Source organism: Sciurus carolinensis, chromosome 4 (assembly GCF_902686445.1).
Source record: "Sciurus carolinensis chromosome 4, mSciCar1.2, whole genome shotgun sequence".
NCBI lineage: Eukaryota > Metazoa > Chordata > Mammalia > Rodentia > Sciuridae > Sciurus > Sciurus carolinensis.
In genome coordinates, this window is record NC_062216.1 from 140,042,677 (window position 1) to 140,065,476 (window position 22,800).

The following is a 22,800-nucleotide window of genomic DNA, read 5'->3' on the forward strand; positions in this document are numbered from 1 at the left end:
GCCTGAATGAACCAAATTCACAATCTGGAAGTGCTTTCACTATCTATCTTATGCTTATTTTTTATCATAAATTCTCTGAGATTTTTTTAATGTGAGTTGAGTTGCATGGTTCCTTATATTAGCATTATAGATCAAACTATATTTGTTTTTTTACTGTAACAAAGCAAGTACTCAAGTTCAGTAATTATGAAGAAAAGAGGTTTATTTAGCTCACAGTTATGTAAGTTCAAGGGCATGTATCAACATCAATTCTACTCTGGTAAGGGCTGGTAAATGGCATCCCAGTGGAACATTTGCAGAGGGACAAATCACATGGAAAAATCGACATTATTACCCATGTACATATATGACTGCATGACCAATGTGATCCTACAATATGTACAATTAGAAAAATGAGAAATTACACTCTATATTCGTATGATTTATCAAAATGTATAAATGCATTCTATTGTCGTGAACAACTAATTAGAACAAATTAAAAAATTAAAAAAAAAAAAACAGGAAGATAGTGCAAGGAAGGTTTGTTGTTGTTGTTGAAATCACAACTCACTCTCTTAAGAAACAATTCAAGATCCCAGGAGAACTGTCTTAAGCCTTTACCAGGACAGCCCTCACTGGCCCAGATAACTCCTACTAGGCCCTACACAGAAGACCAAGCTTTCTGTTCCTGAACTCAAAACGGATAAACCATCCAAATGATAGCACAAGGTTAATTTGATTGGAATCTCAAGCCAACAAGGGTATTGAAGACAGAAAATAAGATTACTTACTTTCTTTTATCACATATTGTTTAGTTTGTTTTCCTTGTGAACTAAAATAAATTGTTCTTCATTAACACAGTATTCAAATACCTGAAACATTATTCTGAAAGTTTCTGAAGTATAATTCTTCATATGACTTAAGATTAGAAGTAAATATTTTTCGTGGTCTTAAAACATTTTTACTGTATTAATTAGTTATAGTTTTGACAACATGTATGTTAAAAACCATAGTTTATAGAAAATTCATTATTTTGTATGTAGGCCTTAGCTGGAAACTTTTTTGGGACTAAAATATCAAAAAGGAATTTCACGTGATAAAAATATCTTAAAACACTTAAAAAGAAGGCAGGAAAATACAATATGTACATAGTATTTTACTCTTATTTTTTCCTGTATTAACAGTTAAATTTCAGACCCTTGCACGTGCTAAACAAGAGCTGTACCACTAAGCTACTTCTCCAGCTCCAACTGTTTGTTCATTTTATTCTCATTAATAATGAGAACTGTATTATACAGATATTTAGGAAACACGAAATGTTTTTCTGCCTGTAATTATGAGTTACGGCACTTAATTTTGTTACAAGCAAATAGGAAAATGAGGGAACTGGAATTGTGGCTCAGGGGTAGAGTGTTTGCCTAATATATGTGATGCACTGGGTTCAATTCTCAGCACCACATATAAATAAATGAATAAAATAAAGGGCTATCGACATCTAAAAAAATATTTTACAAAAGAAAAAAAACAATAGGAAAATGAAAGTCCAGGTCTTGAAAACTGTCTCACAAAATTAAAGCTAATTACTTAATCCATAATGTGTGGTTAAGTTGAAATTATAAAGCCAATATTTTTTAAATTGCAAACTAATTTAAAGATTTTTATGGAACTCACATAAGGGGTCTTTTAAGTCTTTTAATATGTTTTAGCATATAAAAGGCACAGAACAATTTTTCAAAGATAACTTTGTGATGATGGAGAAACTAAGTTTTGGTAATTCTATCCTGCATGCACTTGTTTTTGTTTATTTTGTATGAATTCATTTTACTGTTTCCTCAGAGTCCCTGCAATAGTGCTGTTTCTTTAAATAGTGCTAGGAGTAACCATGCTCTTAGATTTTTTTTTTTTTTGAAAAGCATGTGGGTAGTATTGGATTCACTTGAATAGAATTTTAATTAGTTCTAGTGCATTCACTTTTATTAACAGAAAGAATACTAATTCCCTTTTAGCATTCTGACCATGCTTTTTTCTGACAGAGGGCCCCCTTCTAATCTCTTCTTAACTTAACATCATTTATTTTTCAGAAACAGTCATGTCAGTTCTCTAACATGTAGAAAATGTTTGATAATTATTCTTCATCCTCTGCAACCTGAGCAGCTGCCCATGCACACAGTCCTGGTTTTCCACATTATTTGCCATTGCTTGTGCACCTCATTTTGTACCGTATATGCTTCCTTAGAATCTACTGGGAATACTCTCTTCCCTGTTTCTGCCACTCTCTTCCCCAGAAACTATGGCAGGTTAAATCCTGAGTGTTCTTTAAAACCAACTTAGAAGACATGTCTAATGCCTTTTTTTCTCCTCCTTGCCCTCATCTCTCTTCCCATAATGCTTAATTAAGCTAAACTAAGATTCACTGCTCTCCATAATAATAATAATAATAATAATAATAATAATAATAATAATGCTCTCCATTATTGCTTTATCTATTCCTCTACTACCTTCTGAGGTCCTTGATGACAAAGTGAAAAGTTCTCTTTGGACTCCATTTTCTCCTTAACAACTTCTGCCTTAAATCTGTTCTTTCCTTTACAACAAAACTTGAAACTACTGCCAGTTTCTTATTAATTGCTTTTGAACACATTCCTTTCAGTTTTTACCACTATCGCTCCAGTAGACCACCCCTCTCAGGGTACTAATGACTAAGGTTAATTAATTAATGCTGGTAAATTCCATGGTTAGTTCTCAAGCCTCATCTTACTTTGTTATTAATATCGTACCTGATTTACCTCTCTGTATTGAAGCACATTTTCTCTCATTTTCTAGGGAAATACTTCACAAGGTACTCACTTTTTCTCTTTTCTCTTGCTTTTCTTCAATTCTTTTCCACTTTTTTTCCCTTGATTTGTCTTCCTCTTTCAAATCTCTATTTTTAGAGTACATTTTTTGTTCATATCCGCTTCCTAGTTGATTTCATCCCATTTCATCACTCTAAATACCATCAATATATTAATAAATGCCAGATCTATAATCCAGTAAATGAAAGTGATATTCAGGTTGCCAAATCCAAAAGTGCTGAGTGTATTCTTGAATTTCCTCTCACTGCCTCAGTCCAATTGTTCAGCATCTTTATAAACACTCCCTTCAAATATAGCTATAATTTTACTACTTTTCACCATTTATAGGGCTGCCACCGTGGTCCAAACCAGCATCATCTCTTAACTAGAATATTTTAATAAACTCCTAATTGATCTTCCTGCCTTTGCCCCTGGAGTCTATTCTCTCTGTTAGTGTGTTCAAGTGAGCTAATGCTCACAATCTTCTAGTAGCTTCTTTTTTTCTCTGAAGTAAAGCTAACGTTTTTATTATGACTTGCAAAGCCTTATGTTATTTGACACCTCACTTTCTCCCTGACCTAATTTCTGTTCTTCCCTTTGTTTATGTTTGCATCAGGCATGCTAATTTTCTTGAAAATGCCAGAAACATCCACTTCTAGGTCTTTGCATACGATGTATTGTCTGCTCACCCCAGTCATTCACTTGGCTAGGTCACTCTCTTCCTTCAGATTCTCACTCAAAATTATCACCTCTGGGGTATGCACCGATTACCATTTCTTCCTCCTGACATTTCATCCTGCTTTCTTTCCTCTATCACTAGATTTTATTACTAAGATATTTTTCCCTGTTCATGTTGTTGATTTGTCTCCCAATTCATATGATTTTTGTTGTTTTACTTGGTTCACTACTGGGGACAGAACCAAGTAACCTGGCTCTAGAGTATGTTAGAAAAGCTTTTGAAAAAGGATAATTCAGATTTTAATTATTCCATAACAATGTTCTCCAGATTGTTGTCATATAAAAGCAATGATTCTGTGAAAATATTTTTAGAGGAAATATTTCCTCACTAAGAAATATCCCTTCTCTTTGAGAGTCTTAGTGAACATTCACACTTTAAAGACTCAATAATTTGATGAGAGACAAAGTGTCACCATTAAGGAACATAAGCACAGGAACTCTACTGTTTGGTTTCCAATCCCATTCCCCTCTGCATAATAACAGTATTGACTTAAGCACATTGTTTAACATTTTTCTTCTGTTCTACCATCTTTAAATTAGGGTTTATAATAGTACCTTAACGAGGTTTTGAAGATTAAGTTAATTCCATAAAATTCTTTAAATAATGCTTGAAACACGAGTGATTATTTTTAAAAATAAATCAGTTATCTTTGTTGAAACCAGTGTTTATTTGTTAATACAACCTTTCTTCTCCCAAACTATACACATACATAATATTTGGTAACACTGTTTTTGTGGAGTACACTGAAAAATAATTATTGTGACTCTTCCAAGGATCTTCTTTGGAATTTAAATCATTATTTGCCTATCACATCAAAGGAAATAACAAAATGGAGCTCTTATGATTCTTTTGTGACTAGTCAAACACTAGGGAGGAGTCTTGTGAAATAAGAATTTTTTAAATGTTAGTATTTTTTGTTAACTGTATTAAACTCAGGCATGCTTTAAATCCTGGGAACACAATACCACATTCATTCTCTTTGGTGACTGGTCTTTGTTTTCCTTTTGCAATCTTTATATCATGTCCATTTAGTGACAGAATTTCCTATTTCCATAAGACTTTAAATTGTTTTAAATTTTTCTTCTGGGTGGATTAAACTATTACTATGTAAATAAATTATATTTTTATTTCAAGTTACTAAACATGAAGAGTAAAACTTTGTTAGAATGCATCTCTTGATGAAATTGTTGGGAGTGGCCTTTACAATACTTGTAGTAAAGGAATTATTTTATTTCTTTGATGCTTCAGAGGCTCTTACACCTTAGGATAAATCAGCATAGAAAAATGAGGGAGAGCTGTGCCTTTCATCTCTCAAGCTACAATAGGAGAAGGGCTATTTATAAAGAGACATAGAAAATAAAATTTAGACCACAGGCACCTTCTCAGATGGATTTGTTTTAGGAAAATGGGTTTAAGAAAGTAGAGTCTGGAAATTGATTTCTTTAAAACCATAACCAACAGTATACCCCTTTAAAATTCTTTACAGACCTCTATCATACACTCATATGAAGACCCTACTTTAAATCATGACACTTAACCTATTGAATTGTATAAGTGGACACTGCATATTTGTACTGAAAGTAAACAAAACTTTTATCAATACATTGATATTAACAAAAGAAACATTACTTAACCAATCTGTACCGTTTTACAACTTCCTGCATAATCTTTCCATCTTCTCATTTCTTTGTGTTATAGGTGTTAACTTTTATTTCACTTTCGTTTTGTCAGTGAGAAAATTGAGCTCCAAAGAGTGGTTTGTTTATAAAGCCTGAATTTTTATCTTAAGGATTTTTCTGTTGTGTTTTGTATTGGGTTTTGTTATTAAGATAACACTGTATCAGAAGGAGTACACTTGATTAAAATTAGAGCATTCTTAGCCAGGCATGGTGGCACATATCTGTAATCCCAGCAGTTCAGAAGGAGAATCGAAGGTTTGAAGCTAGCTTCAGCAACTTAGCAATTTAACAAAACCCTAATCTCAAAAAACGAAAAAGAGCTGGAGTGTGGCTCAGTGGTTACGTGCCTTGGGTTCAATTCCTGGTACCAAAAAATAAAAAAAATAAAAATAAACAAAGTTGAGCATTCTTGAAACCTACCTAAAAAAGAATTCTTTAGTGCCAAAGAGACCAAACTTTGGATTGTGGTCTGAATCTTTTTCTTACTCTGCTGTCATTGCCATATTCACTGGACACTCTGCTGTGCCTGAAGCACTGCTTCCTATGCTCTTGGGCGTTTTCATAGTCCTTGCAGATAAACTGTCAAATAATCTATGGCCCCCTGCTATCAAAGAACACATTCATAGTAGAATGACAGAGGCATACCTATTAAAAAGATAGCTATTAAATTTCATGTTACTGGGGACATAACTAGAAAATCAGAAGGAGAGTACCATTACTCTTTCTCAGGATGGTATTAACAATGTTGGGAATTAGTTTAGTAGTTTTGTCCCAGCAGCAATTACCCATGGTTGTTTGGTACCCATGTTTTCTGAGCCCAAAAACCTTGGGACTTGCACTATAATGAATAAGAGAATTCATACATAAAATCCATAATATAAAGGACTTGTTGCACAAAGAGGAATCACACATATCATAATTTTCCCTTGAAAATTCCTCACATTTTCTACAAAGTACTATGTAATCTTGGACCTATAGGACCTATGTATAGCTCAACACAATAAAATAAATATTTAACCTGCTTAATTATTTTTTCTTATATATTGTATAAAACATATGTGTATATATAATGCTTTTTATAAAAATGCATTATATGTATTATAAAAATTTTTATATGTATTTTTTAATGTTTTTCACAATATAGCAAGTGAATATGATTAGATTCACATAAATAAAATGCTCATAGAATTTAATTCTTCTCTATCCTTTGTTCACATGATACCCATAATATAGTAAGTGATTTTAGGATGTGGGATCAGGGGAAAGTTTTATTTGAAGTAAGTTTGTTTGTTCATTTGTTTCAAAGAGAGAAACATATAATAAAATTAAAGATCCAGTATCCCATTTATGTACAATAAATCAAAATGCAGTCTGTAAAAACAAAAAGAAAGGTAAAGATTCGGTCAGCAACAAGAAATTGAAGACTTAGAAGAAGAAACAGAGATGACATTCAGATCCCTGATTTTATGTGCTTTCTGACAGAAAACAATGAAACCAACTATACTGACTATATTTACTAATGTACAGAAGGATTTCTATTTGTCTTCAAGCACTTCAACATAAATTCAGACAGCAGTGAGTCTGTGATATCAAAAGGGAGATTCTATAGTGTTACATAATGAAAAAAAAGGTCACTTAATTTTTAGACTTATGTTCCTAAGGCACCTTAGAAGACCCTGATGTCCTAAATAATACTCTTCTAAAATTCAAAAGAATACAGTTTTTTATAGCAAGCTCTCACCAAAAAAAGACTGACATTAAAGAAAAGATAACATGTCCTATATTCCATTTGTGAATAATCTCTTTCCACATAATGAGTTATGAGGTTCTTGGGCCTGCCCCATTTTCTCTTATTAACTAATGAAATTATAATATATATCCATTAAATCATATACCTTATTAAGTACAATATATCAGATTTTTAGAACCTTTTGAAGTTAAAGGTTAGTTTTTCAAGACATGGCACTATTCTCTAAAGTCTGGGTGTCTTATAATGCAATCAAAGGGGCATGGAAGTAGGAATGATAGAGTGAAACATATTACCTCATGTACATGTATGACTGCATGACAGATGTGTTTCTACAATATGTGTAATCAGAAAAATGAGATTACACTTCATTTATATATGATCTATCAAAATGTATAAATGCATTCTACTGTCATGTCAACTAATTAGAACAAATTTTAAAAATAAAATAACAATTGCAGAAAGAATTTATGATATAGAATGTGATCTACTCATTTATAGTTGCAAAAAAAGGATAATGTCTCATTCATTAGGATTTAAAAGGGTGCTTCTCACTTTTCCCATCAAATCAATAAGATAAATTTTTTTCAGACTTCTTTAGCAGTAGAACTATTTTCAAATAGTCTCATACACACAAATTTTAGACTTTAGGAAAAGAATTTAGTTATTACATATTACACTCATTTTATATAAAATTGTAATCTGTTAAAACACTGCCTTGTAGCCCTTAAGAAACACAATTTTTAAACCAATTGTTGTAACCTCTAGTTTTATGCTTTAGTCTCATTTTAGTATGTTAATTTATTGTGTTAATATTGATATTCATAATACTGTTGGAAACATAGACTTTTTGAAACTTAATCATTTCCAGATAATGAAGTCACTGTCTACTTTATGCTGTCCTCTGCAGTCTTTGAGTAGCTCTACCACCATGGGTTTATCCTATCATATGATAACATTTGTTTACCTGTCTTCTTTTTTGGGGGTGAGGATGAGGGCAGGAGAACCAGATTGAACTTGGGCACTCAACCACTGAGCCACATCCCCAGCCATATTTTGTACTTTTTAAGAGACAGGTTCTCACTGAGTTACTTAGTGCCTCACTTTTGCCGAGACTGGCTTTGAACTCATGATCCTCCTGTCTCAACCTCCCCAGCTGCTGGGATTACAGGAGTGCACCACAACGCCCGACTCACCTGTCGTCTTTAGTAAACTTTGAAAAAAAATCTTCATTTTTATAAAATGAATGGTTCAACCCTTAGACAGCATAATAACAAAAAAAAATAACTGTCATTAATTGTTTGTCAGACATTGAGTCAAGCATACTACATAGAATAATTTGTCTTCAGCCTTATGTGATGAATTTAACAGCACTTTTCCAGTGATTAAAGAGAGAAGCAGGGGCCAGGGATATAGCTCAGTGGATAGAGTGCTTGCCTTGCAAGCACAAGGCCCCTGGGTTCAATCCCCAGCACCGAGAAAAAAAAAAAAGAGAGAAGCAAAGAAAGGCTAAGTGTTTAATAAGTGGTAGAGTGAAGCTACAAACCCATTTCAGTGTTGGGTTTAAAGCCTGTGCTAACCCATTCTACTACCATGCATATACAATATTTCAATAAATGTTTTTAAAATAAATGAACAACTGACCTAATTAGCATGAGTACCATTTGGAATTCAAGTATTTCTGACTGACCATGAATCCTGATCAGTTTGGGTAATAAATCTGGCAGTGACTTGGAAAGAGTAAGTCCCTTCTAACCACATGTTCATTCCCTTTTCTTCTCATATCATTTTTTTTAATTATTAGAATTATTTACCATTTTTTAAATTACAGTTATATCATTGTTGAACAAATGTACTAAAACTTTTTCTTAAGGACAGCAGGAAAGTCTACACAGCTTTTCTGTAAAAAAAATACATACTTAACTCTGGTGGGCTGTCATGAAATAGGCCTGTGTCTGTTTACCTAAACATTGAGGTGGCCATTCTTTATCATCAGTTCACAATATTGAATGTGAGTCCTATCCATACTATACTGGAGATAATATTGACTAGTAGTTAATATCCTAGATTCTGAAGACAGACATTGGGTATTTTGCATAACCTCTCTGTACTTTAGAATGGGACTAGTAATGAGATCTAACTACATGGAGTTGTATGAATTAAATGTGTAAATGCAGCAAATGATTTAAGAAACATTGGCACATAGTAAACATTAACTGCTGCTGTGAGTATTGTTTATTTTGCACTTTACATATTTATTCAGTAGTTCTCTCTGTGTATTTTAGATTACACTTATTTGTATTTATTGTATGCAATAAATAGGCCCACCTAGTAAATTAATGCATTCCCTATACTATGTAACAAGATATGCTTCTCTCTATAAGCTGAGAGATTGTCTATTTAATTATTTAATCCCTTTATTGAGATCCTGTTATGTGTGCAGCACTATGCTAGGCACTGAATATAAACATGAGCAAAACAGGTAGAAAATGCTCTCTAGTGCTTAGAGTAGTGATCTCGAACATATTTTTGAATATTGCACCTTTGTCAACCTTTTTAAGATGCACATAAAATATTTAATTTCTTGTAAGTGATATGCAGATGGTACAGCTATGTCTATTCACACTATGGTATAGATTTTCCAATAAACTCAAAAATGGAAATTAAAAATGGGTAAAAAAGAAATAAAAACTAATATTCTGTTTTCTCATTGGAAAATATTCACCCCATTTGGAAAGTCCACTGGCTTAAAATGTCAGGGGTTAGAAAATGAGAAAAACAAGAAATGTGTGAAGGAAATGTATTCTATATCAGGAGCTTCATCTGGAGTGCCAGAGAAGGCTACCCTAAGGAATCAACATTTGAGATAGCATCTGAATGGAGTGTAGGGTTCCTGAGGCAAAAATATTGAGAGTGAAATGTTCCAAGGATAGTGTTTATAGCTAAAAGCATAGTGTGTTCAAGAAACAAAGAATGCCAGAGTTGCTGAGGAAGTAGTATTATAAAATAATCTTGGAAAGGTCAAACCAGAACATATGAGACTTATATACTCTGTCAAGGATTTACACCTTAAGATGTATGGGCAGCTCTTAAAGAATTAAAAGACGAAAGTGACCTGAATAAATAATCCGTGTAGTTCCGTGTGGGTGATATTTTTTTTCTTCCTGTTGTTGCTGAAAAGAGATAATAGTATAAGATGAATAAAGGATTTCAAGAAACAGTTTTATGTAGAAAATTTTTAATGGATTAAAGAAATCTGAGGATAATCATGCCGTGAGTTTTTCCTTAATAGTAAAAGTAGTATATTCTGAAAAGGAAAAGTAAGAGAAGGGCAAGTTAAAATACAAAATGGTTTTATTTTCTAGTGACCTGAAATACAAAACCCAGAACACAGATCACTGCCACCTATACTTACATTTTTTCTTCAGATGTGAACATCTTATTCTGTTTTTTTTTCAATACTAATATTAAAAAATCTAGACTATAATTCTGGTAATGATAAAAACAACGATAATGATGGTAACAGTTCACATCATGTCTCTATTCTGAGCACTTTACATGTGTTATCTAGTTTACAGTGACTCGACAAAGTAAGTGCCATTGATGTCTCATTTTGATAATAAGAGAACTAAGAGATGATACAACTAGTCTTAGTGGAAGCCAAACCACATTCTTTATTTTTTTAATTGTAAACAAATGGGGTACAACTTGTTTCTCCGGTTGTACATGAAGTAGAGGCGTACCATTTATGTAATCATACATTTACATAGGGTAATGATGTTTGATTCATTCTGTTATTTTTCCTTCCCCCCACTCTCCCACCCCTTTTCCCTCTATAAAGTCCCTCCTTCTTCCATTCTTGCCTCCCTCCCACCCTGCATTATGTATCATCATCTGCTTATCAGCAAGATCAAGCCACATTCTTATCCACTGTACTATACTTTCTCTCTTGACGTACTCCATAAGGCAGCAGTGAGTAATATAAGAACTGGAATCACTGACTCATGGGAAAGACTTAATTGGTTGTCCTTTTAGATTAAAAAAGAAATGAAAGCATAAAAACTTTTTTAATGTGAGCGGCAAGAAGTAAACATTAAATGAAATCTTTTTCTGGCTATATAATCTATTCACTATTCTATGACACATAAGATGTACATAACTATTATATGATACCTATTATATATAAAAGATAGAATTATGTGTGGAATCTGAGATTGACACAGAAATGTATAGTTTCTACATCCTGGGAAACCATACCAGTTCAGATGACTTTATTCATGGCAGTGGTAAAATAAGAAATGAACAGAAGACTAATGAGGTTGATAGAAATTCAAAACAAGAAAAGATTATTATCAGTCACTGTACAGAAAGAACATGTAAACTTAAGCTTTGTCATTAAGTATGACTCTAGTTCAACTAAGCTGAAGAGTAAAGAACCTCGTAATTCATTAAGAGGTGACTGCATCATCAAACACATCAAGGCAGAAATGTGGAGGGCATTTGGAATCAATGAGTATACTCATCTAAGGAGAGAAAATTAAATTCTGGAATGTAGTGGAATATGAAAGAATGGGAAAATGTGGTTACATATTGGGCCAAGATGGCTTATTAAGGATTTTCAAATTTGTAACAAGAAATAATTATTGAAAGCTTTTGAAGCAGGGAAGTGGCAAAATAAAAATGTTCTTCCAAAAATGTTGCTTCTGAGAAAATAATATTATAGGCAGAAATGAAGGAGGAAGACTTTAGTCAGAGGCCCTAACTAGAACTAGTTGTAATAATCAAGACAGAAGTGATTCAAATTGAGGCAGTCATCTTGAAATGGAACTTAAGGAATATATTTGAGATATCTCTCGCTCTCTCTCTCTCTCTCTCTCTCTCTCTCTCTCTCCTTCTCTGTCTCCCTCTCTCCTATCTTCTGTCTCTCTTCTCTCTGTCTCTCTGTGTCTCTCTTGTAATGGAGATTGAACCCAGGGGAGCTTAACCCCTAAGCCTCATCTTTGGGCTTCACTAAGTTGCTGAGGCTGGTCTCCAACTTAGATTCCGCCTGCCTCAGCCTTCCACGTCCAGGGATTAGAGCGTGCACCATCGTGCCTTGCTTGAGATATATTTCAAAGAACGAACTAGTAGAATGTATTGTGTTATTAGTCATAAGGCTTATGTTTATTCTGCCAGAAGTAAATGAGGATTTATTCATTGTTTTTGATAACTTCTAGGTGGTGGACTTTTATCTTCAGTTTTCACATTAACACCAGAATTGCAATCCATATTGTTAGATGTGATAGTCTAAGTTGTATTATTTAAGTTGAAACCCTTTCATGATACTTTGTTTATAATGAAAATATACAAAGTATAAATTACATCAAGTCAGACCCAACTCAGCATATGGTGCTTGATCACTGGTTGGCATTGAAGAATTTCTCCACATAACTGTTGAATTACTGCCACTATTAGCAGGTGTTGCAGCGAAATATGCACTGTAATGTTAAGCCAGTAAAACCAAAATGTATTTTGTAACACAGTGGAAACATTTGAAAGACCTATTAGTTCCCTTTAAAAATGAGGCTAAATTTTTAATTTAAGTTTGAAACTTCTTTCTCATAGCATTACCTTCATATTATCTTCCATTGCTGTATGTTGTAAAAATTCTCTGAAGCAAATCATGAAAATGTTTACCAAAGTATTAATATATTTTGATCACATCTGGATCTTGTGTTGTGTACACAGAAGATATTTTTAAACATGTCATGTCTGAATTTAAAACCATTTATAATTTAAATTGGAAAAACTAAAAAATTGCTCTATTTTGTTTTGCAGCAATCAGCATGTTGGTAAAATTTATTCCAAATGTTCTTCTTTTCTGGATTATGTAAGAAAGTCTCTAAAGAAGCTTGGATTAGATGAGTCCAAGGTCAGTATATGATTGCCTGTTATTTTCACAAGAGAACACAAAACTTTTGTGGAGTAGTGAATAGAGATAATATAAAATAATTTGCCTTCTATTTTTTCTCCCATTTATAAAAAAGAAAAAAGTCTAAATTATAATGAAGCCAAACTTCTGCTTTCTTGATTACAGTTCACATTCCTATCACTATAGTTTGTGATTATATACCTCAGAAAGTCAAATTATTTAGGTTTATTGAGTGAAACATGTACCTATTAACAAATCAGAATAGAATTGAAAAATAAGACAACAGTATAAATGAAATAAGAAGTAAAGCAAAAGAGAATAGTTTTAAATATGTTTACTGAGAACCTTTATAACTAAGTTTTGTTTTTAGGTACTAGGAATTGAATCCATGGGCACTTTACCACTGAGCTATTTCCCCACCCCATTTTATTCTTTATTTTGAGACAGGGGTCTCACTAAGTTGCTTAGGTCTTACTAAACTTAGGGCTTGCTGAAGCTAGCTTCAGACTTGGAATCCTCCTGCCTTAGCCTCCCAAGTCGCTGGGTTTGTAGATGTGTACTGCCACACCTCCACCCAGCATAACAAATTTAAACCTAAAATCTTAAGCTTAAAAAGGTTTTAAATGGAAGAATTTTAGAAAGTTGTTGTACCATAACTGGAGTTCCAAGGTAATAATTGTTAACACTGTTAAAGACAAAAGGTAAGCTGGTTGCCTGATAGTAATAAATATTCTGAGAACATAATAAACTGAATGTATTTCAGATGAATCAATAACAAAATATTCAGTTGAACTTGGATCATTGTATTTTGAATTGAGTACAAATTGAAGCAAAGAATGATGCAGGTGGTTAAAGGAATGATATTGTTCTATTGCAAGAGAAAAGTTACACAAAAAATAAAATTAAGTTATATCAAAGTTTATTTATTTTGTCAATTATCCATGTAGTACCCATTTGCTTTATGAATTAAAGCAGTTGGAATAATAATAATCAGTTTCTTCTCCTGTAAAATCCAAAATTGTCAAGAGAACACTAAAGCAGGAAAATACCAAAACATCTACATCTAGGCAGATATTATCAAACTACAGAAAATTAAAGGAAAAAAAAAATATTAAAAGAAACCAGAGTAGAAAAACACCTAACCAGTATAGGAGCAAAGATAATGATTACTTCCAAATTCTCCCCAGAAGCCATGCAAGCAATAAAAATATAAAGTGAAATATTTAAAATGTTGAAAGATAAAACACACAAACATAGAATTCTTTAGCCTGTGAAACAATTATTCAAAAATGAAGGAGAAATACTTTCTTAGACAAAATTGAAGAAATTCATTACCAATAGATGTGCCAACAATATGGCCCAGTGGCATATGCCTATAATCCCAGTAAATCAGGAGCCAAGGGCAGGAGAATTACAAGTTATGGCCAGCCTATCTCAAAATTTAAAAAAAAAAAAAAAAAAAAAAAAGGTTAGGGGTTGTAGCTCAGCATTCAATCCCCAGTACTGAAATAACTAATAACTGAGCAAACAAACCACATGCCAAAGAAATGTTAAAATAAGCCATAGTTTTCAAATGGAATCTGTCTGAGGTATACAAGCCCAGTTCGGCACTGAAATATTCAATTAATATAATCCATCTAATCAAAAGAATAAAAAAGAAAAACCACATGATCTTATCAACAGACATGAAAACCTTTGACTAAACCAAGCACCTATTTGTGATTAAAAACTCACTGGATACTTGGGAACTTTCTCACTTGACAAAGAGTATCTACAGAACTCCTACCCACAGTATTATTTAATGTGAGAAGCTCAAAGCTTTTTCAAAAAGATCAGAAACAAAGTCCTGGAATATCATATATCAAGATCTGAAAGAAAATGGATGCCAACCAAGAATTCTATATCCAACAAAATTAAGCTTCAGATTTGAAGATGAATAAAACCCTTCCATAATGAACAAAAGTTAAAAGAATTTGCAACTAGAAAGCCTGCACTATAGAACATTCTTAATAAAATATTCTATGAAGATGAAATGAAAAACAAAGGGGGGGGGCAGGGAGGAACTACACTAAAGGAAGTCAACCAAAGGAGAAACTAAGTCAAATTAAAAACTGGAAATAAACTCAAATGACTGATTTCAAAGATTTCAATGCATGGTTGCTTGGCTCCATTGCTATGGCCATATGGTTCAAGATACAGAAATCAATAAATCAGTAATCCATCACATCAATAGACTTAAAGACAAGAATCATAGGATTACCTCAGTGTATGCAGAAAAAGCATTGGACAAAATACAGCACTCCTTCATGTTCAAATCACTAAAAAAAAACTAGGGATAGCATACCTCAACATTGTAAAAGCTATATACACTAAACTAAGGCCAACATCATTTTAAATGGAGAGAAAAATGAAAACATTCCCCCTAAGAACTGCAACAAAACAAGAATGCCCTCTTTTACCACTTTTATTCAACGTCGTCCTTGAAACTCTAGCCAGAGCAATTAGATGAAAGAAATTAAAGAGATACAAATAGGAAAAGAAGAACTCAAACTATCACTGTTGGCTGACAACATGATTCTCTAGTTAGAAGATCAAAAAATTCCACCAAAAAACTCCTAGAACAAATGAATGAATTCAACAAAGTAGCAGGATATAAAACAACACCCATAAATCAAATGTGTTCCTATACAAGAGTTATGAATTCATCGAAAGAGAAATTAGGAAAACTACTCCATTCACAGTAGCCTCAAAAAAAAAATAAAATACTTGGGAGTCAATCTAACAAAAGAGGTGAAAGATCTCTACAATGAAAACGATAGAACACTAGAGAAATTGAAGACCTTAGAAGATGGAAAGATCTCCCATGCTGTAGGATAGACATAATTGTCAAAATGACCATACTACCAAAAGTGTTATACAGATTTAATGCAATTACTATTAAAATTTCAATGACATTCTTCATAAAATTAGAAAAATCTATCATGAAATTCATTTGGAAAAATAAGAGACCTGGAAGAGTGAAAGCAGTTCTTAGCAAGAAAAGTGAAGCAGGAGGCATCACAATACCAGACTCTTAAGTTATACTCCAGACCAATGGTAACAAAAACAGTGTGGTATCGGCACCAAAATAGACATGTAGACCAATGGTACAGAATAGAAAACAGAGAGACAAACCTACAAAAATACAGTTTTCTCATATAGGACAATGGTGCCAAAAACATACATTGAAGAAAAGATAGCCTATTCAACAAATGGTGCTGGGAAAACTGGAAATCCATATATAGCAAGATGAAATTAAACCCCTATCTCTCACACTGCACAAAAATTGACTCAAAGTGGATCAAACACTTAGGCACTAGAACAAAGACCCTGCGGCTAATAGAAGAAAAAGTAGGCCTAAATCCCCACCATTTTGGCTTAGGACCTTAACAAGACTCCTAAAGTGCAAGAGGTAAAATGAAGAATCAATAAATGGGATGAAATCAAACTAAAAAGCTTCTTCACAGCAAAGGAAACAATCAGTAATGTGAAGAGAGAACCTACCGAATGGGAGAAACCCTTTACCACATGCACCTCAGATAGAGCATTAATCTCCAGGATTTTTAAAGAACTCAAAAAACTGAACTCCAAAAAAAAACCCAATCCATAAATGGACAAAGGAACTGAACAGACTCTTCACAGAAGAAGAAATATAATTGATCAACAAATATATGAAAAAATGTTCAACATTTCTAGCAATTAGAGAAATGCAAATAAAAGAATGTGGAAAAAAAGGTGTACTCATACATTACTGGTGAGATTGCAAATTGGTGCATCCACTATGGAAAGCAGTATGAAGATTCCTCAAAAAACTTGGAAACTCACAATTTGACTGAGTTATACCCAGAGGACTTAGAATCAGCATATTACAGTGATGCAGCCACATCTATGTTTATAGCAGCTCAATTCATACTACAATTCATAGTAGTTAAACTGTGGAACCAACCTAGGTGCCTTACAACAGATGAATGGATTAAGAAATTGTGGTATATATGCACAATGTAATACTACTCAACTTTAAAGAAGAATGAAAATTATGGCATTTGCCAGTAAATTGATGGAACTGGAGAATATCATGCTAAGCTAAGCCAATTTCAAAAAACCAAAGGCCTAATATTTTCTCTGATATGCAGATTGGGGCTAGGGAAGAATAGAGGTACTTTGGATTAGACAGAGGGGAAGGAAGGGAGGGGAGGGGTATGGGGGTAGGAATGATAGTGGAATGGATTGGTCATTATTACCCTATGTGCATATATGATTACATGACCAGTGTAACTCTACATCATGCACAACCAGAAGAATGAGAAGTTACACTCCATTTATGTATGATGTGTCAAAGTGCATTCTATTCTCATGTATAACTAATTAGAACAAATTAGATAAAAAGAAGCACACATACAAAAGAAGAAATAAACAAGGATGCAAGGATGTTCTCTTGGACCACTGCTTTTCAACAGCATACTATATGTACTAATTAATGTACTAAGACAAGGAAATGAAGGTATACAGATTGAGAAGGAAAACAGTGGTCAGCAATCACTATGGTCTGATCATCTGTGTAGTAAATGTTGAAAAGAACTGACGAAAACAACTCTTTGAACTAATAATTAATTAAAGAAAGTTTGTAGGATACAAAGATAATATATGAGACATCAGCCACTTTCCTATGTACCAGATATGAACAAGTGGAATTTGAACTTAAAAACACAGTAGCATTTACATTTGCATCCTCCCCCCAAATGAAATATTTAGATTCAAAACTAACAAATTATGTACAAAATCTATGTAAGGCAAGCTACAAAACTCTTATTGCAAGAAATAAATGGAAAGACATTCCATGTTCATGAATAGGAAAATTCAATACTGTCAATGTGTCAGTTCTTCTCAACTTGATCTAAAGATTGAATGCAATCTGAATCAAGATCCCAGAAGTTTTTTTATGAATCTTGACAAACCCATTCTGAAGTTTATATGGAAAGGCAAAATACCCAGAATAGCTAACACAGTTTTAAAGAAGTACAAAGTGGAAGTACTTAAGTTATTATGTAACTTCAAAGATTTGTTGTAAAGTTACGATAACCAAAACAGTTCAATATTGGTGAAACCATACCTAAATAGATCAAGATCAGAATTGAAAGCTTTGACAAAGAAGCAAAGACAATAATAATACAATGGAGCAAAATGGTCGTTTTAACAATGTGTTTGAACAATGGGACATATATTTGTAAAAGATGAATGTAGGTACAATCCTTGCATCTTTAACAAAACTTAAAAACAATCATAGACCTAAATGAAAAACACAAAACTATAAAATTTCTAGAAGATAACAAGAAAAAATCCAATTTTCTGCTCTCTGAAAAACTCTGTCAAGGGAATGAAAAGACAAGCCACAGAATAGGAAAAAATATTTGTAGAAGACACACCTGATAAGAGACTGTAAAGAATATAAGAAAAACTGTTAAACCAACAATAAGAAAACAAACAATCTGATTAAAAAGAAAGCAAACAATCTAGGCAAAAGATGTTAACAGACACCTACCCAAAGAAGACATAAGCATATGAAAAGATGCTCCCCATCATATGTCATTATGTAAATACAAATTAAACCATTAATGAGATATGACTACACTCCTATTACAGTGTGCAGTGTGTCAGTCAGTTTTCCATTGCTATGACAATATACCTGAGAAATCAACTCAAAGGAAGAAAGATTTACTTTGGCTCTTGATTTCAAAGGTTTCAGTGCATGGTTGCTTGACTCCATTGCTATGGGAATATGGTGAGGCAGAACTTCATGTCAAGGAGCACATGGCAGAACAAAGCTGCTAACCTCATGACAGCCAAGAGAAAGATAGAGGAAGGTCCAGGAGACACAATAAACCTTCAAAGATAAGCCCCCAGTGACCTACTTCCCCTAGTCAGACCCCAGCTCCTAAACTTGCCACCACCTACCAGTAAAGCCATCAGCCAGGAACCAACCCTTCAACCCGTTAGCCTTTGGGCTCTTTGTTCAAACTATAGCAGCCAATACACTAGCAACAATAATGCATTGAAAATGTGGACCAACATGAACTTTCATTCATGCCAATCAGTATATAAAATGGTACAGCCATTCTGGAAGGTAGTTTGGTGATTTGTTACAAAACTAAACACATTTTTATTATACAATACAACAATTCATCTCTTTAGTATTCACCTAAAGAAGTTAAAAACTCCTTTATACCATTTCCTGTATTGAATATTTATACACTTTGACTAAAATCATCAAAGATGTCCTTCAGTAAGTGAGTAGATAAGTAAACTGCTACAACCATACGGTGAATATCTTCAAACACTAAAAAGAAATTATCTGTAAAACATTGAGACAGCATGGGGGAAACTGAAATGTATGTTACTCAGTGATAGTAGCCAATATGAAAAGGCAATGTACAGTATTATTACAACGATGTGACATTCGGGAAATGTTAAAACTAGGGAGAAAGTAAAAAGTTAAGTGGTTTCCAGGAATGGAGGTAGGAAGACAGACTTTAGGGCAATGAAATACTCTGTATTATGGTATAATGGTGGATACATGTTGTTATACATTTATCCAGTCCCACACAATGTATACTAGCAAGAGTGAATCCTAATATGAACTATACTCTTTGGGTGGTAATGATGTGTCAGTGTAGTTTCATCAACTATAAAAAACATATCACTCTAGTGGGTGATACTGGAAATAGAGGAGACTCTTATGTACGCAGGCAGGGTCTATGGGAGCACTCCATGCTTTCTGCTCAATTTTGCTTGAACCTAAAACTTCTAAAAAATAAAATTTGTTTAAAAAAACACTCATGATAGGTATTTTTATTCCCAATAAGTGATCTGGAAAGAATCTCAGAAAAAGGCAAGTTCTTCTTACTGCTACAGAAAGCTAGTTAAGGTCAAAACCCTTAACCACCACTAAGGAAAACAAAAGCTAAAAGGCTAATAATGTATGTAAAAGTCTTAAATGATTGCTTTTATTAGTTAATGTGATAACAGTGCCCCACTGATTTTCTCATGAAAATCCCTATTTAAGCACATTTTTTAAAAATATGTTGCATAAAGCAAGTTTTTAAAAAGAAAACCAGGAAACCCAAGATTGAAGACATTGAAGGAGGAGTATACCAAACTGCATGATAAGACCTGAAAAAGATGTGCTGGTACAACCATATAAATGAAAAGCAGTACCCCATTTGTGTACAGTGAATCAAAATGCAGTCTATAAAAAGAAAAAAGAAAAAGAGATACTGGTGAAAGGAAGCAAATAAACAAATATGTAGTTGGGGAGAATTTTATTTTAAGCAAGAGATATTAAAAGAAAAATGTCTGTTAGGCCAGAGCAGGTAGAAATATGAAGTTATCAAAACCAAAGTTATGTTTCCAATACAATATAAATATCTTATTTTACTGTCACATCACACACAATAAAAAGATTGACATTTAATTTGACTTCAAAAATAAATTAATTTTCACGTGAAGTTGCTCTCGGCCTTGCATAGTTGCTGAGATGGGCTTTGAACTCACAATCTTCCCATCTCAACCTCCCAAGCTGCTGGGATTATAGGTGTGCACCACTGCCCTGCTTATAACCATTTTTTACATGTATCTATAATTGGATGTGTAGTGAGTGCACTGATGTATAATCTTTATATCTCTTTATATTTAAAACTATGTAAGCAAGCGAATTATTTAAAAATCTCCTATAATACTCTGGATAATTTCTTAGCCACAAGAAATCATATTGATTGTTGAAGCCAACATAATATTCCCAATCAAATTCCAAAGGACACCAAAACTCCATGTACTGGATACATAAGTGCCTCATAAACAGCTTATAAGTTTAATCCATAACTCAGAGTCAGTTGTGAAAAACAGCATTGGACATTTATTTGAGGCTACTCCATCAAACTCAGCACCATTGCATTTGGATAATTCTTTGTGAGGGTTTAACCTGTGCATTATGACATTTAGCAGCATCTCGCCTCTACCCACTAGATGTCAGCAGTAGCATAATGATCAGAAATTAAAAAAAAAAAAAAAAAAGTCTCTAGACATGGCCAAAATTGATCCTATATGAGAACCACTGTCTTCAAGCATTTATCTTCTTAGTGATTTCATTTGTAGTCATCTACCATTCTCACCATAAATCCCATTTTTTTAAAAACTTACCTTAGAAGGGGACTAAACAGCAATTGAGGTATATTGTTCTTAGGTTTTAAAGACTTTCTACACAAAATGATCCCTTCCTGAATCTCTTATTTAGGATAGCTGCCACCACTTAAGAATGATATTCTTTCAACCCCCCCATAAAGCATGTTTAGATTCTATAGCAAAATTAAGCCTAACTGCACCACTGAAAACAATAAATTGTGTCAGAACATGGACTACTTTGTGGCAGTATACTTTTTTGAAGACTGAATAATATTCATGTGTATGTGTGTGTGATCATGTTTACACCACAATTTCTTTATCCATTCATTTATCAATGGACCAATAGGTTGTTTCCATATCTCACTATTATAAATAATGCTGCAGGGAACATCGCAGTAAGGTGTATTTACAAGGTGATGATTTTTTACTTCTTTTGGATATTTACCCAGAAGACAGAATCTAAGTTCTTAATGATTAAATCCCCAATTATTATTTGTAATGTCTCCATATTTTATCTCAGTTAAATCTTCATCACTTTAGAATGAGACTTATTAATATTGCTGTTAATGTAGGAGAAATCATTAATTTACATGCCATGTTAGTTTAGATTATTAGAATTATTGAAGTATACAGATCTGCAAATGACAATTCATGTGAAATATATAATAATTAGATGATGTGTTAATACTTATTTTTAGAATGAGGTGACTATAATATATATGTAAATTTTACTATTCAAATAGGAGCAGTTTCAAATTTTGTTTTCATTAACTAGTAATTGAACAGGTGTGCAGTAGGAAAGATAAGAACTTTATTTTCCTTTCTTTTTTTAAAGCAAACCTCTGTTTTACTGCCTGTAAATTTGAAGCTTAGACATATTAGCTACATATATAATTATATCACTTTTAACAGTAATAAACATATGAATCAACTGTGCTTTGTGCTTTGCAAAAGAGCATAGTAACAGTAATTTTTTGACTAAGAGAATGGATAACTTCCTCTGTCAGCCTAAGAATATCTGAACTGCTTGACTGCTTCAGCCTTCTTGCCCCTGGTTTTGTTTCTTCTTTCTCCCTTAGCAGGATCAGCTGATAAACCTCACCTCCATAACTACCTACCAAAGTTCTTGAGCCCTTTATGATCTAGTCAAGGTTATACTGGCAGCTTCAGTCTCACCATCTAGTGATGAGATTGTGTCCAATACCAAGTCATCCTCTGATGATATATAATGTGGGGATGATGTCTGACAACTGTGTGTGTTATGTACTCGTCTACCTACATTCCATGAAGTTGTAGTATGGTCCACCTTTGTTTGTCTGGAGACCTTTATGGATAGCTGGGTTGGAAAAAATTAGAATAAATGAATAAATGAAGAAGAGACAAATGTCTTATGGAAGTCAGTAGAAGGGAGGTTTATCAACAGAGTAGAGCAAGCACATCAGGGAGGAGGAGGGGAGAGAAAGGAAGGTACTGCAGAATGAGAGTCATCAGATTGTGTTATGTGTATGTACAAATATGCCATAATGAATCCCACTCGTGTATAATTATAATGCACCAATTGAAAAAAAGAAAAGTCCAAGACCCCAAAAACATACCTTACTTTTAAATGTCTATACTCTTTCTTCCTTTGTGTATCCTGCTCTATTGTTTTCCTGGATAAATCTTGCCTTCCTACATTAAAAAAAAAGAAAAAAGGA

General features: G+C 33.3%; 1 protein-coding gene across 6 annotated transcripts in view; it reads left to right on the forward strand.

Annotated features, from left to right (window-relative positions):
* Positions 1 to 22,800, forward strand: part of Mettl25 (methyltransferase like 25) — a 96,423-nt gene that overhangs the window by 65,917 nt on the left and 7,706 nt on the right. For all 6 annotated transcript variants that reach the window (XR_007108249.1, XR_007108248.1, XM_047548721.1 and 3 more), the window contains one exon: positions 12,796 to 12,889. Coding sequence is in view for 4 of the 6 variants with exons in the window: in XM_047548721.1 (XP_047404677.1) it covers positions 12,796 to 12,889 (94 nt within the window). In the remaining 2 variants the exon portion in view is untranslated. The remainder of the gene's footprint in view (positions 1 to 12,795; positions 12,890 to 22,800) is intronic.